Source organism: Aquila chrysaetos, chromosome 11 (genome assembly GCF_900496995.4).
Source record: "Aquila chrysaetos chrysaetos chromosome 11, bAquChr1.4, whole genome shotgun sequence".
In the NCBI taxonomy this organism is placed as follows: Eukaryota; Metazoa; Chordata; class Aves; order Accipitriformes; family Accipitridae; genus Aquila; species Aquila chrysaetos.
This window is the reverse complement of record NC_044014.1, coordinates 19,295,615-19,311,853: the sequence shown is the minus strand read 5'-3', so window position 1 is coordinate 19,311,853 and position 16,239 is coordinate 19,295,615. Positions and strand designations below refer to the sequence as shown.

Below are 16,239 nucleotides of genomic sequence, written 5' to 3'. Positions count from 1 at the left end.
AACGTGAATGCTTAGAAAGCCAGCAGCCTGAAAGGTGTTCCATAAAATACATTTCCTTACCTGTGCCAGTCAAACTTTATCAGCAAGATCTCATTTTCTTTTATTTGGCTGGTGTTGAGACACTAATTGTTTTTGTGGACTTCCCAGATCAAGTCTTTAATCAAATCAGTTGGAGTACTTTCCAAACTGGAAGTTCAAATTTGGGCATTTTTCCTTCAGATTCCCCTGGATTTGGGATTCTGTTGTAGTCTGTCCTTTTTTCACAAGAGAAGAAATCTTAACTTTTTACTGATATGTTATAGGTGAGGAAGAAAACACCTTGTTTTAATACTTTTTTTTAACCATAATTAAAAAGTAAATGTATTCTAAGAAAATTCACAATGAGGATTACAGAGAAATATCAGTGATAGTTCTGAGTTAGTTTAATACACTGTGGTACCTTGGAATTTAACAGATGTTTTATTTTCCAGCATGTTGATGTAGCAGCTTTACTTATAAAGTATAATGCATGTGTGAATGCTACGGATAAATGGGCTTTCACACCTCTGCATGAAGCAGCCCAGAAAGGAAGGACACAGCTTTGTGCCTTGTTACTGGCACATGGAGCTGATCCTACTCTGAAAAATCAAGAAGGACAAACTCCATTGGACCTGGTCACTGTAAGTGATGGGGCTCTTCTTAGGAAATCTGTGCCATTTGTGGCAGCTCATCTAAAAGCTATACTTAAAAAAAGAAATAGTAATATGACAACTTCTGCAAAATTTAAAGTACTGTGGTTTCTCTGGTGTTTATACGTGCCTGGTAAGGAAAGTCAGTAGAGCCTTTATAAACATTTAAATATTTTCTTGATCAAGACTTCTTATTTCAAGAAGGGGGAGGCAGGGAACAAAAGGAATTCATTTTAATTAGGTACTTATAGCTTGACTAATACGAAAATTGTGGCAATAAAATGTAAGCAAACTTCGTAGCAACATAAATTTAGGAAACTACCTGGCTGTTAAGTTTTTGGGTGTTTCTTTGCTAAGTTTTATAATACAATTCAAAGTTACATTCAGAGTAACTGTTTTGTTGCATAAATTCCAGTTGTCAGTAGAAGCTTTTGTTCGTTTTTCCTAGAAAATGAATTCTGTTTAATTGTCCCTAAAGTTTTTTAGAAATATTGAAGTCTACTTTTTATCTTAGTACAGTTTTTATTTATAAACATTTTTCAGTTTCATGTATGCTGTTGGCACAAAAGGCCATTTGTAAACTGCATTGTAAAATGCATATTTTTCCAATATGCATTTATTTGTTTTGCAGTATAGTTTAGGTGTGTCAAATAATGATAATGCATTCTAGGAAAAGTAAAAGTGTTCTGCTGTTTTAATAAGTTGTTTTCTGCTTTTAGGCAGATGATGTCAGTGCATTATTGACAGCAGCAATGCCTCCTTCTGCCTTACCGACTTGCTACAAACCTCAGGTTATAAGTGTGTCTCAGACTACAGGTTCTACAACTGATTCCCTGTCTTCTGTTCCATCCAGTCCATCCAGTCTGTCTGCTGCAAGTAGTCTTGACAATTTGTCTGGTAGTTTTTCTGAACTTCCTTCTGTTGTTGGTACAAACAGTGCAGAGGGAACTACTGTTCTGGAGAAAAAAGAAGGTGAGGCTTTCTCAGTTAGGAATGAATAACATTTTCTACCATATGGTAAAAAGAATACCCAAGTGTGAAGTTTTCCACACATGCACAGTTACTATGACATATGCAGTATCCCTATTCCTTATGATGTTGTTAATGAGGAACAGAAATCTAAAAGTCTCATTGTATGAGATTTTAGTACTTTCCCCTTACAGAATCTTTAAAATGTTGTACATTTTTGTTGTACAGAACCAAAATGGTGAATTGTGTTTTAAAAGAGAAGTCGAATGAAATTTGGCTCCATACCAAGCAGTATTTTACTACAAACTTTATCTAGTTTCTAAGAGGCTATTCTTAGATCAGATATCTGGAAAAGGTTACTTCTATAACGTTTGAGTTCTCAAAATATTTTCTGTTTGAACATGCATTTCTGGTAGCTAGTTAGTTGCTTATCTTGTGGAAGCACAAAGACTGCTCTTGGGAGGGGTAGAAATCTTAGAGTACTAGTGTAGATTAAGTAATAGTTACCACTGGTTAGTGATACAGATATTTATTCCCCATCTTCAGAAGACCAGGAATTTCTGTCTCTCTCGTTATTGCCACAGACAGTGTAAGATGTGTATACTTTATTTTACAATACGTGTATGAATGTTCATTGTGAGTTTTTCTTTTTACCCAGTTTCAGGTGTAGATTTTAGCATAAATCAGTTTGTGCGGAACCTTGGCCTTGAACATCTAATTGACATATTTGAGAGAGAACAGGTAAGTAGCTATATTTATTTCCAGATACTCAGCTAGAAAGCAAGGGAATAAATACTGACTGTTTAGAATAATGTAATGAGACAGATGTGAATGTCAAAAGGAGCGGAATAAAAAAAATCCTTTCCTTTAACTGATACATGATATAAATATATATTAAAATATGTGTGTGTATATAAAAAAAATGGGGGCAATAATGTCTATATCAGTTTGAGAGTGTAGGCATGTTTCCTTTCAGTGGTGTAAATAATTAGTGTTGATTAGTAATTTCCGGGTTTGTATCTATTGGCTTGAATACTTCTAGAAAATTGTATTTCTCAATCAGAAACGTGAACCTGGCAAGCAATATGAGTTACGTAATTGTAGTTTGTAGCATATTTAAAGACAAAAGTTTGGAGAAAACAGTTGAGTAAAAGTAAAGTACGAGAATAATACACTAAAGTCTCTAACGTTCATGTTCTTTTCACACTTGCTTTTTATCTCAACAATTGTGAGGTGTATTTTCACTGTCATTGGCAGCTGTTCCAGTCTGTTTATGCTGTTGTACAAAAAAATGATGTTGCTTTCATTATAGATAACACTGGATGTATTGGTTGAAATGGGACACAAAGAACTGAAGGAAATTGGAATTAATGCTTATGGCCATAGACATAAAATCATTAAAGGAGTTGAAAGACTCATTTCTGGACAGCAAGGTATATACTTGTTTCAAATTAGTATGTAACACTGCCTTTATAGAATCCATTTTTGTAGATGCTTTAGATTATTCCAAATTGTATCTCATTAAAAAGAATTGATAATAAAACTTGTCCTAGAAAATGGCACTTCAGATGATAAGAATGTCTTCTGACTTGAAACATTTATTTGTGCTGTGGATTACTGTGAATCCTGCCTTTCAGTTCTGTAATTTTTTTTTTTTTCCTTCATGATCACTGTTTTGTGTTTCCTTAGGTGAAGTGTAGATCTAGTGCAAAATGATTGTAAGCTTTTTGAGGTAGGGAGTATTTATCTTCATTGGAGCACTCTGGAGAGCAGAGCACATTGTCTGTTGATGGGTTAGGGCCTGTTATGTACTGTTCCATTGGGTTCTGCAAAAGAATACTGTGTTTGCTCTCTCAGAAAGCCAGCTGAAATTCTTATATATACTTTTCTTTAAAAATAGAGTTGGTGTGCTTCCAGTGAACCAAAATTAACATAATTTCTCTGTTTAACAGCTTCAGCTTGTACTGAAGTTTATGCTAAAGCCTCTTTATTTGTGCAGCACTGTTGATACCAGCACAATCCTGGGAATGGTATGCTTCGTTTAACTATTGCTGCATAAGAGACAAAAAAACCCAAACCTTTTTTCCTCCTTGTCTCACTGAAACATCACTTACTATTGTTTTGCTGTGTTTCATAGAAATTGAATAAATTATTTAGAATTGGTAGGATTTTTTTCCCTCTTGAGACGCCATCTGTGAGTTCTCATTCTAAAATCTGCACTCCATAGTAATGAGAGTCTCTATCCTAAGCTTTAAATTATTTTTGCTCCTTAAAACAGTATTAACCAACCCTTAAGATAATCCTTTTCCTAGTAATGAAATATTTAAGCGAATCTTCATAATTTTCTCTTAATTGTCAGATGTTTTTTGACATTCATTGAGTATTTTGGATAGAAGTTACTTTTAAGGTGTCATTTCAGCCTCACGTCCTGTTTGAGTTCTAAGTTTACACAACCAGTAATGATATACTGGTTTTGCCTTCCAAGTAGGATTGATGTATTTTTGAGCATACGTATATTTGTACATATTTTAATATGTCTGTATGTAGACAGAATGTCAAACATCTAAATCCTTCACCACTCCCACCCCCCTTTCTTTCTACACTCTTGTTGTCTTGCCATAAAAGGCCTGACATCTTCATTTGTAACATTAACCACAGCCATAAGTACTTAAACTGAATATTTGAACAGCTTTTCATTTTTTTTCTAGGCTGTGTTTTTGGAGCAAAGAGGATTGTTGTCATTCAGTTGTTTTGTCAGTTTTCTGTATCTTGCCGTTGTGCTCTTGCACTCAAGTATGTTTGCATTGGTATTTTAACATCTCTTCCTGAACCCAGTATAGCCATTATTTTGAGGTTAGTAGGGCTTTTGTGGAAGAGCTTTATTTTGGTGCTTTCTTGCCAGAGTTTCTTGCTCCTGAACACTCTATTCCAGTTGCACACTGCTAACGTGAGGCTACTGACTGTGGATGAATCTGTAATTTCCCTTTTCCCCACATTATTCCTTTCTAGAGAGGTTATGACAGACCCAGCATCTAACTCTGGTCACCTGCTAGTTGTCTGGGAAGGCCATGGGCAAAAGACACCTGATACACACTGTCTTTGTATTCTTGTGTCCAGTAATTACATTCCCATTAATTACCAGTTGTGATTGAAGTCTGTATGTAAATTGACAATGGATTCTGTGTAGAATTCCAATTTTTGGGGGAATTTGGAATGATAGAGAAGTTTCCTATAAGCATTCAATATCCATTAAGCATTCGATATCAGGCTCAGGCCTTTTAGGTTCACAGACTCTTAGTTCTTTTGTCAGCTCTTTCTGCACGATCCATGGGAAAAATATTCCTACTGAATTAGCACTTCAAGTCAATTCTCTTGTTCATGATGCCATTGCCATCAGTAGTCATGGACTCTGTGTAGGGACAGGTTGCTCACTGTTTTCACTGCCTAGAATTGAAATGAACTCTTAAGTAAGCAACTGCTTACATATAGTTTCCCTGTCGTGTACATTAACATACTGAGCTAAGCACTGACAAATGGGTTAGTGTGTTTGAAATGTTTATTCTTGTTGAGAGAACGATTGATCAGTATCCACAGATCAATGAATATGATTGCTGTTGATCTGCAACCAGACCCAGCTGCTGTGCTTGTCATGGCATTTCCAGTGTATGCATGGTAACGTATGGGTAGAGGTTATAGACAGAGATGCTGAAAAAGTTTGTTTGAAGCTAACAAAATTATTTGAGGGATCACACTTTGACATCCACAAAAATGTATGTGGCTGATGGAACGCAGTTGAAGTCATTGGTAATCTCTGCCACCTTTAGCAGCTAACATCTTCATCTCGTAAACTGAGAAAATTAAAAAGTTTAAAAAGAAAAATCTCTTACTGGTTATCATTCCATATCAGCAGTCTTAAACCAGTTTCTGAAACTGTTGTTGTCTTTTGTTATATTCACAGGACTTAACCCGTACCTGACTCTAAATACTTCTGGTAGCGGAACTATTCTCATAGATCTTTCCACTGAAGATAAGGAATTTCAATCAGTAGAAGAAGAGGTATGCTTTCTTTTTAGTCTCTCAGTATTTTTGTTATTTCTACTAAAGAAGTAGATAAAGAAGTATTGCTAGGCAATTTAACAGTGCAATAAACATCTCTAAGCCTAAGAAAAACTTGCATAAGGATACTTTAGATTTCCAACTTTGCACCACTAATAATCTGTGCTCATGATGTCCATAATTTTTTTCTTACTTATGTTATTACTGCTTGTAGCATTTTTAAAACCTCTGCTATATAGAAAAGCTCTTTGATATAACTTATAAATTCTATGTTACCGATTGCCTGTTATACACAGTTTTAAGTCACTACCTTCCAAAGTGTCGTAATCACATGTGACAAAATTCTGAAGAAACAATATTCTAAATAGATTAGTGACAATCTTTTTCAACTTGAAAACTAGACCATGGACTATTCAAGATACGTTTTTGGTTTTTTGGTTTGGTTTTTTTTTTTTTTAAAGAAATCATTAAACCTGTTCATGTGCATCCACAAATTCTGGCATTACTTAACATATAGTCATTACCTAAAAATTTGTTGTGATTATCTTTTTAAGACAGAATTAGTTCTATTGATTATTTGACTGTGTGAAGGGTATGTGTTTTGAATGTGTTCTGAAACAGTGATCTTTAAAATTCACAATCTTCAGATGCAGAGTACTGTCCGAGAGCATAGAGATGGAGGACATGCTGGTGGAGTCTTCAATAGATACAACATCTTAAAGGTAGCTATTGCATTTTTATGGTAGATGGTTACACTTTTAGCGTTTTGGCTGAAAATAAAATGTCCATAAAATAGTCTACATTTGTTTGTTGAGTTCCATAATGTGGTAAGATGTGCTGTTTTGAGGCATGCACAAGAAAAAGACCATCTTCTAGGGGAATTCAAAGAATAAGATTATATGGAAAAACTGCCTATGGGTTAATAGTCATTAAGAAATTTCATAAGAAATTGACATAGAAGGGCCTCACAGAAAACTGCAGAATGTTTGAAGAAAAAGATAGAAGGTTTTGTAGGAAACAAAAGGTTTCTTTTGAAGGAGTAACAGGGGAAAAAATGGAAGAATTGAAAGCAAAACTCTTGATTGAAGCATAGAAGTAAGGCTACCTATTTTGGCTTGATTTAATGCCAGAGAAGCTTAAAACACCAGGCAGTAGACAATCTTGCTTTAAGTAATTCAGTGGAATTTTGGTTTGCATTTTTTTCCCCCCTCAAGAAATGGTCATTTTCATTAAAATGGTAGAGATTTTGATTTGCAAGTAAGTACTACTAAGTTTTATTCTAAACTGATGTTACAGCTTCCCCAGTAGAATTTATATGCTGTATCTACATGCATAAGGCTTTGCCAATGTCCAGCATACCTCTGCAGAGAGCACGTAATTTACTTTCTTTTAAAAGTATTGTAGAAGTCTTTGTGGAAGATTCTTCTTAATTTACTGGGTGATCTTTCTACTGGTGGTTTGGCATCAAGCTACCTTTGGAGTGATACTCAAGGGGAATTGTGACTAAGCCTGCTAAATTTAAATTAAGAAGTATTGCTTAACAGATGTTTACAATTAATTGATTCTTATTTAAGTATATAATTATGATTTACTTAAGTTATGCTACAACAATCAACTTCTGCAAGGTAAGTTAGACAATTTGTGTTTCATTGAGTTCTAAGGAAAGTATTCTTGTTTAAGTGGCTTTAGTGGCAGTGTAAGTGTACTGTGGTATAGCTGCTGTAGGTTAAACATCTGTCAAGTATAGCAAACAAGTTTTCAGGTTCAGGGTGGAACTTACATTTTGACTGTTTCAGATTCAGAAAGTGTGCAACAAAAAACTGTGGGAAAGATACACTCACAGGAGGAAAGAGGTCTCTGAAGAGAATCATAACCATGCTAATGAAAGGATGCTGTTTCATGGTGAGATATTGAAATGCACCTTATGAACTCGTTTCACCATCAACACTCTTTATTGGAGGGTTTCCACTGACTCAAACAAAGTAAATTTTCTCAATGGAAATAGGTTCTAGGTTTTGCATGAGTTCTATATGAACAAGTGTTTGTATATGTCACAATGGGGACATATAATGCACTGCATCTTTCTTCTGAAATTTGCATTTCCTTGTCTCTCCCTAAAGGAGACTTCAAAGTTCTAAAACATTTTAGCAAGTATGAATGGAGATTAAAGGGCGTGCCTCCTTCTTGGTTAAATTACTAATTCTGTTTCATCAACTGTATGACCAAAATGATTAAGGGTCAAACTTTATTCTGCTATGGGTTGTTTGGGGTGGGATTTTTTTGTTTTCTTGTTTTTATAATTTGATAAGTTAGTTCTTGTTCATCATTCCAGAAAAAATAGCTTATATTTAGCAAATTAAAGCCAATTGAAAGCTCTCCTGTGCACAAATACATAGTTTGTCCTGACAAGCAAATTAAGCAAGTTCACAGTACATCCTTACAATGAAAGCTGCGTAGTTCCCAACATAATACATTACTGTTGGAAGCAGCAATAACACAATAATTAACTGCTTGCCCAAACTTGCAGATATCTAAATCCTGTCTTTTGACTTTCCCTGTAAGAGGAAATGGCCTCTTAATGGAATGACCTGTCTTTAAAGGAAAGTCTTTTAAATTAGTTAGATAATAAGAAAATTATCCCTGGAACAAAGCAGTTAATGCCTTATGAGTGTTGTGGTTTGGGGGTGGCGGTTTTTTGGTTTTGTTTTTAAGTCTTTAGTTTATATAATTTTTTTAAGCATTAACATATGTCTTTAACCATGCATGCCACTTGCAGAAAATGTTGAGTAACTTTCATAGGTTTTTCTCATTCTCATTTGGAATGTTCTGCTTCATATACGGTTTTATCATCTTTAGGCTGGAGAATAAGGCTTTGGATTATTTTCACTATAATTCCCAACATAACTCTGAAATGCCATGCTCTCTTAGAACAGCTTTTCTCTAAAGGTGCTTTCATATTTATATATACCGTTATAAAAATCCTTACTAAAAAAACCCTGCACTTTTTGTGAAAATTAATGGGTATCAGGTGTCTTGAGGTGCAGAATTTGAATAGATTATTCTTTAAGGCTAAATTTAATGACCATTACAAGTAAACAAAGATTGGTTTACATTTATTGCTTTTTAAATGCAATCTACTTAGTGTTAGGAAGAAGACGGGATATGTGTAGCAATTCATTGAGTGAATCTTGGTTAGAATGAAGCTCTGCCAAAGGGAGTGCAGATACATAGAGCCTTCTCTTGCAGCAAGAGTTGTCTCAGATACTGTCTTTTGTAAATCTTTTTTGAAAACGTACGCTTAGCAGCTGCTGTCATTTGTAGCAAATTGGCTGTGTAAATATGAGGTCAGAATTTCTGGAGATTGATTTCCTTGTATGTGTAGAAAAACTACAAAAAAAAGTTGGGAATGGATGATTGAATTGTGACACCTACAAAAATATGTATACTGTATTATATTTTACTTCCTTTCTCTTAGGCTCCCCATTTGTGAATGCAATCATTCACAAAGGCTTTGATGAGAGACATGCCTATATAGGTGGCATGTTTGGAGCTGGGATTTATTTTGCTGAAAATTCTTCCAAAAGCAATCAATATGTGTATGGAATTGGAGGTGGCACTGGATGTCCAATTCACAAAGATAGATCTTGTTATGTTTGCCACAGGTGAGTCCTTCAGAAGAATCTGATTTTGCCTTTGCGTATTGTGTCATAGATCATCAAGTCAGCAGTGTCTCTCTCTGAAGAAAGGTTTACTTGGTAACCAAATCTTCTCAGCACTCTCTATAGGCTGGACTTCATAAAGACTTTCAGAAAACTTTGATATTTAAGTCTTAAAGAACCTTTAACCATCTTCAGTGCATTTAACCAAACCTTTGCCCTTAACTTGTAAAAATCAGATTTATGTAGCCAGCGAGTGAAGAGGATCTGCTAGGTGCTTGTGTGAAAGGTGCAGCAATATGAGGGTTTAGCCCATGGCCTGTTACAGAGAAAGAAGAAATTCAGTGATAATTCAGATGCTGTATTTCTTTGAGGAGGATGTACTTTATAACAGTCAGCCCCCATGTCACTGCTGCTTCACGCACTAAAATACAGATGTCAATTTGTGGACTCTACCACTGAGTTCTTAAATCCACTTTTCTGCAGAACACCTGTTATGTCTGATTGACACCATCAGTTCAGAATGAAGTTACTCTTAAGTCATAGAGTTAATAGTGATAGTGGCCGTCATTTCAACCAGGAGAATATTTTGCATGTTTGTGTGCATACTGTTTTGCATTGGTATCACAGGGATAAGGTTATCTTCCAGTTTCCTTCCTTGAGTCTCTACCCCTTTTCATATTGCTTACTCTTTTCTGGCACTCAAATGAAGAGAATAATCTAGAGTTGTAGGGGATGTCAGAGTCTTTTCATGCTTTCTGAAGTTTTGAATAAGAAGTTTTTTTAATTTGTTTTGTGTGAAGAGTTAGAAAAGCAAAGGTTTTGGCTGTGCAACATAGTACATAACATGGGTCTACAAAAATGCTGAGATTCCATTGCCATTGGAGTAGTACATATGTAAAGAAATGAGTACCCTTGTTCTGTCTTTTTATAAAGAAAACAATGTAACATACTGACAAATGCTAGTATGAGGTGTTTCATGTTGATCCTAGGGTTTGCCCTTGGCCTTGATGTTGATTTGGCTGTTAGATACAAATCTAGTGTTAGAACACAAGTGAATTATGTTGTTAGTAAGAGTGATTGGAAGGTGGGCACCCTCAGAAAACTTTTTTAAAAAAATGAAACAAATTAAAAAAAAAAAAGTCCAAAAAGGTAGTGACAATCTTTGAGACAGTCTTTGAGTATGTTGTTAAGCATGCTGTTTCCAGTAATTAAGATAAACGTTTTTCAATGTTATTACCAACACTTTCCTCAGGCAAAAGAGCTTTTCCAAAGGGAGTGTAACTTTAGTCCTTCAAAACAGAACTTCAGAATTTTGTAAACTACAAAGAGTGACTAAAGTGGCTTTAATGTTCCAGTATTCTCCTCAAGTAAAAGTTTCAAATTACAAAGATAAGTCTTTCTGGAGCTTCACAAGCATTTTGTATTCATGGTTCTTTTTCCCCTTTTAATACAGGCAATTGCTATTTTGTCGTGTAACACTGGGCAAGTCTTTCCTGCAGTTCAGTGCTATGAAAATGGCTCATTCTCCCCCAGGACATCACTCAGTTACTGGGCGACCCAGTGTAAATGGATTGGCGTTGGCAGAATATGTCATCTACAGAGGGGAGCAGGTAAATAGCATTTTGGTTTAGTTTTTCAGACTGCCTTTTTTTTTTTTTTTAAAGGTGTGTGATGTGTTGGGTGTTTTTCTTACTTTCAAGGTGCTAGGACTTGCTTTTGTCTTAAAACAAACTCCAGCTGTAGTTGCAGGTGAAAGGATTGGTGTTTCCTGAATGCTCGAGGCATTTTATCTTTGACATTTTGCCTTTTTTTTCTTTGGCATAAATACTTTTTTCCCCTCTCTAGCAAACATTCTGAATTTATCCAGAAAATGAAGTAATAATAAAGAATGTGTGTGTCACTCTTCCAGGCTTATCCAGAATACTTGATTACTTACCAGATTATGAAACCTGAAGCCACCACTGAAGCTTAAGAAAAATTACTTGGGGGAAATCATCAGACTTTGGATGCGAAGATACCAATGGCTGCCATCCGCTTAATTACAATGAGTTGTTGAAAAAATTTCATCCACAGGTGGTGTGGTAGCAAATGTGAACAAAATATACCATTTTTGACTTGATAAAGCTTTAATAATGTACAGTATGTTTTTCTAAAATTTCAGAAATGTCCTCTTTTTCAGCACTTTAACAGATACCATTCCAGGCATAAACTGGGGTTTGGCTGTGCTAAATTATAAACAAAAATTAACTTGAAACAATGGTTTTATACAATACTGCATTGAAATTTAAGAGAAATTGTAATGCTCTATACAGGAACTCATTTTACTAATATTGTGTTCTTTAAAACACTGCATTTACACTGAAAATGTTTTCATTTGTAAAACTGTAAATAAGAGCTTTTGTACTAGCCTGGTATTTATTTACATTGCTTTGTAATATAAGTGTTTTAGAACTGCAACCTTGTACAAAATGTTTTTTCCAGATGTTGGTTTGTTCATCTGTGTTTTCTCATGCACGATAGATTTGAAAAGCCAATTTTTTTTCAGGGTTTATCACTTATTTGTGAGGGAGAAAGCAAATTTTATCTGAAGAGGTTTAGAAATATCCAACTTTAGATTGAATATGCAAATTTTTGTTCTGTATTTTTATTTATGAAATATACATTCCTGAGAATGATGGGCTATGAAAATAGAATGTTCCAGCTGAATACTAAAGTGGTTTTCCACCTACTTCCTAGAGTTGCATATTTTATTTCTGTAAAATGTCTTCTGAAGTTTTTTATTTAACTATAGGTATAGTTAACCTGTATCCTCACTTCAAGGCTAGTAGACCTTGCAAGTTACAGTTTTAGTAAATTATTTTCTTTGAATGTAGTAGGAAAATTAACCTCAAGGAGGTCTTTCTTGAGTTCCTCTTGCTTACATTTAAGCTGGGAAGTTAAATAGTTTATTCCTAATATGAGGGCAAACAACTTGGCCTTTTTTGTATGCTTATTTTGGTAAATTAATCTACCTGTTGATGCCCTCAGGATATGAGTGTTGTGACGTGGAAATGTTAAAAACCATACTGTCATCTCCTATGTTTCTTCCATGTTAACATTCAAGCTGTAATTGAAGCAGGTGTGTAGAAGTATGTTAATCTGCAGTGCTTTTTGCTGAGCGGAACTGGTTGGGATGCAAGGTTCTGCTCCCTGTGGCTGGCCGGCTGGGTGAGGAGTGTATAAGCAGGATGAGCAGCTCTTCCACGGCAGCAGCTGCCTTCAGTAGCCCTGATAAAAAGACCACTTGGGCAGAGGAAGAGTACAAAAGATACAAACCTCTGTTCAAGTCTCATTCAGGGTTATTGAATGCAGCAATCAGCTCAGTGAGCCCTATCGTAGTTCTCTTGTGTATTCTGCTTCTCTTCCATCTGCAGTTTTTACCTACATATTTCAAAAATATGTAAATACAAATTATAGTTCATTTGGGGTTAAAGTGGTTAGGAATATATTTTAGTTGTTTTATATTTCTACATACAGGACACTATCCCAGAAGACAATTTGTTTGCAGGGCATGTTATCATACCATGGTTTTAAATGTAGTAAGTGGTCAAGATAATGAAATCGTCTTGCTGATGTGGTGGTTATGTGATTATGCTCTATGTAAAAATGTATTGAACTTTACCCAGTTATGTGGGAAATCTGAATAATAAGATTGCATAATAACTCTTGCAGAAAGTAATATTGGCTATGAATAAAAAAGGCTTTGATTTTTAGGTACTTTCTCCCAGCATGTTGCCTGTTTCTTAGGTATAGTAATGCTGGAATTGGTGTTCATGCAAAATCTGTTAAGTATGTTTAAAACTTTTTTGTTATTGCTAAAATGCTTCATTCTCTATGAATGATCACTTAATGTCTTGTAAAATATTGTGGTATGATAGCATTTTAAGTGGTACCACAATGTTGTTTTTGTCTGTTTGGGGATTTTTTGAGCTGTTTTTTTGCATGACATACCTTGCACTCTGAAGATGGAAGCTGTAATGATTTGATAATACTGACTATTGAGGTGAATCTTTAATCTCTTGTGCAATTAGTTCTGCTTTACTCATCCTGAAGTGTCTTTACATGTACTGTATAACATTCCATATCCATTTAACACTAAATAAATTTAATTCACTGGTTTTCTGGTAGCGTGGGAGTAATTACAGATGCAATATATCAACCCATTGTTCTAAATGTAAGCATGCACAAAGCTATAGCAAACTACATCATTAGAGGGGGGAAATTAATTGCATTAAATAGAAAAGCTTTTAATGTGGATGAAAAACTGTAAATACTGTGGAAACTTGTAGTTTGGTATATAGCTAACAGCTTTAGCTACCAGTGAAAATGTTTTAATGATAAATCTAGAAGTAAGCTTCAATTTATGCATTTAAAACTCCATTATATGGTCCAAAACTGAAAAAGAAAACTGCTTTATGATGGTTTTGTAAAATGAAAAGTAACCTGAAAATTCTTACCTTTCAGATAACTGCATAGGTAGCAGGATGATGCATACATGAGCAACAGCAAAAGTGCTGCTTAGATCACGTGTAGTATCGCCAATAAGTAAATAGTTTTATTTCAGTAGGACCACTTATATGGTAGGAGATTTCCAAAACCAGACTTGTATAGAAGATTTAAATAGATATGAGCACTAGAGGGCAGGAAAGCGAATGTTTAGTTAAGATCAGGGGTGATGAAAATCTTTAAAGTATCTTGGGAGTACAACTTCTAATAGAATTGCTTCTGAAAATTCCACAAATCTAGGTTGTAAAAAAATGAAATTTAACTTTCCATTCTGCATTAGTTTTTTAAAAACTAAGTAGTAAGTATAAAAACAACTGCTGCAACTAAGCAAATTGAAAATGCGAGGGATTTTTTCTTAAAAACTTTACTCATAACTTAGTTCTTAGAAATTAAAAAATAATATAGCTAGGTTCTTCTGTCATATAAAACTGAAAAACTTGAGATTATCCATACAATGCACATTCAAGAGGTATGTTGGCACTAATTTTGAATGGAAATAACTGCATAAAAGGAGTTGCCCCTGTCTTTTCTACCCTGAACTTGCTCATTAAACACCATGATGTGCGTGTATACATATGTGTGTGTTTGTATGAGTACACATACACACACTTGCTTACTCTCACTTACTTTATTCACCAGGAAGCTGAGAAAAAGTTTAAAAAGTTACTTTTCCGGCAGACCACCATTGTTAGTGAGTGTGCTGCAGCCTAGGAGCCATTTCCCCTTCTTCTGCTTGTCTCCTGAACTTGAAGTAATAAAAGAGTTTTCTCTTTTGCTGAAAACAACAACAGAATCCCATGGGTGGCTTGCCTTCTGCCTTCCAGTAAAAAAGTATAAAGGCTTGATTTGTACTCATCTAGTGCAACAATACAGCAAAGACAGCCTTCTCACCTTCAGTGAACTGGAAAATCAGACTGAGGTCTGCGCTTCTGTGGTTCTTGGAGTTGTGCTTTTCCTGCACCCACTGAAGTTGCAGTAGGAGGTGGAGATAGTGGCAGCAAGGGGAGTGCTATAGTCGAGGGTGTAGAGAGAGGTGCGTGCCTCTTCTTGCCCCTCTCCAGCGAGCATAAGCAAGAGTACTTCTGAGAGTATCAAGGGGTTTCTTCCCTCTGCCTGTGGCTCACTAGATCAGAAGAAGCTGCAGGCAGCCAGAACAGAAGCAAGATAGAAAAAGCATGTAGATGACTGGTTTGAAGTTAACATGTTCTGCCCTAAAAAGGGGCAAGGTTGGTAACTGAGAGAAGACAAGACAGGAGGGGAGAGGTAATAAAAGAACTAATAACAACCTGTAAAGAAAGAAAGGCAAGTTCTACAAACACTGAAAACTTATGGTAGGAATAACTAATATAATTATTAGGAATGGCCAAGATAATTGTAGTACATCAACTTCCCAACTTATGTTTGAGTTAAATAGCAAACAAGCATTGATGTGTAGACATTACAGGGATTTCAAAATAGCTCTTCTTGAGAAGAACACACATTTAGGAGGAGAAAGTTGCAGCAAATTCAAAACAGTAACATTAGACCTGGGAAATAATGTGTGCAGGAAAAAGAATAGGGTTTAAAAACTGAAGGCAAATGTCCTATACAAGAGTTCTTAAAAACATTGGTTTTGAAGCATTGATTATCAGAGTCAAGCTGAAAAACCACAGTAGATAGCATACCAGTAAATTAAAGTATGTCACATTAAATTATCTGCGTGGATTCTGTCTAGTCGTAGGGTGTATATGGGGAGGTGGGAGTATGGATTTTAATGTAGCCAGAATGTCAGATCCATCTCTCAATCTGTAATCTTGATAAAACCACTAAATTTATTCAGCCGCAACCCAAGTATGTTTCAGCTGGGGTCTTAATGGGTGGCAGCGAAGGGGATTGTGGTGGTTTCTTACATGGTATGATTGCAGCATACCCAATGCTACTGCATAACACGTGTGCAGTGACACAGCTATGGGAATGCTTGCAGTTTTTAAGTTAGGACCATTAAGAGTTTTCAAAAGGTCGAAGTAGTAGTATTTGCAAACCTTATTATTTAAAATAGATGTAAATTGCTTAAGGAGCAAAAGAAAATGCACTAGTGCCTAAGAACGCATGATTGAGATTTTTTATAGTTGAGAAAGCAGCCTCATGTCAGCTGATAATACTGTTTACAGATCTAGGTTGGTACATGTGGGAAAGGATTAACTTTGAATAATGAAGCTAATAGAAATAGCCTGAGAAATGGACTTGAAAGTAGTCACTTATTTCTGGGCTAGTGGTGTATACTTTTATGTTGTCTAGCCGCTCTTCAGAAAGGTAACATTTTCCGGCAATATATTTGGAAGCTTATTTCACAACAAGAAATT

At 35.4% G+C, this 16,239-nt stretch overlaps 1 protein-coding gene across 2 annotated transcripts in view; it reads left to right on the top strand.

The window, feature by feature from the left end:
- Nucleotides 1-13,509, top strand: part of TNKS2 (tankyrase 2) — a 34,300-nt gene extending 20,791 nt beyond the window's left edge. For both annotated transcript variants that reach the window (XM_030030003.2, XM_041127183.1), the window contains exons 18-27: nucleotides 471-659; nucleotides 1,388-1,640; nucleotides 2,296-2,378; nucleotides 2,950-3,070; nucleotides 5,596-5,693; nucleotides 6,341-6,415; nucleotides 7,490-7,595; nucleotides 9,169-9,355; nucleotides 10,806-10,962; nucleotides 11,262-13,509. In XM_030030003.2, the coding sequence (XP_029885863.1) occupies nucleotides 471-659; nucleotides 1,388-1,640; nucleotides 2,296-2,378; nucleotides 2,950-3,070; nucleotides 5,596-5,693; nucleotides 6,341-6,415; nucleotides 7,490-7,595; nucleotides 9,169-9,355; nucleotides 10,806-10,962; nucleotides 11,262-11,324 (1,332 nt within the window). In that variant the 3' untranslated portion in view covers nucleotides 11,325-13,509. The remainder of the gene's footprint in view (nucleotides 1-470; nucleotides 660-1,387; nucleotides 1,641-2,295; nucleotides 2,379-2,949; nucleotides 3,071-5,595; nucleotides 5,694-6,340; nucleotides 6,416-7,489; nucleotides 7,596-9,168; nucleotides 9,356-10,805; nucleotides 10,963-11,261) is intronic.
- The last annotated feature ends 2,730 nt before the right edge of the window (nucleotides 13,510-16,239 follow it).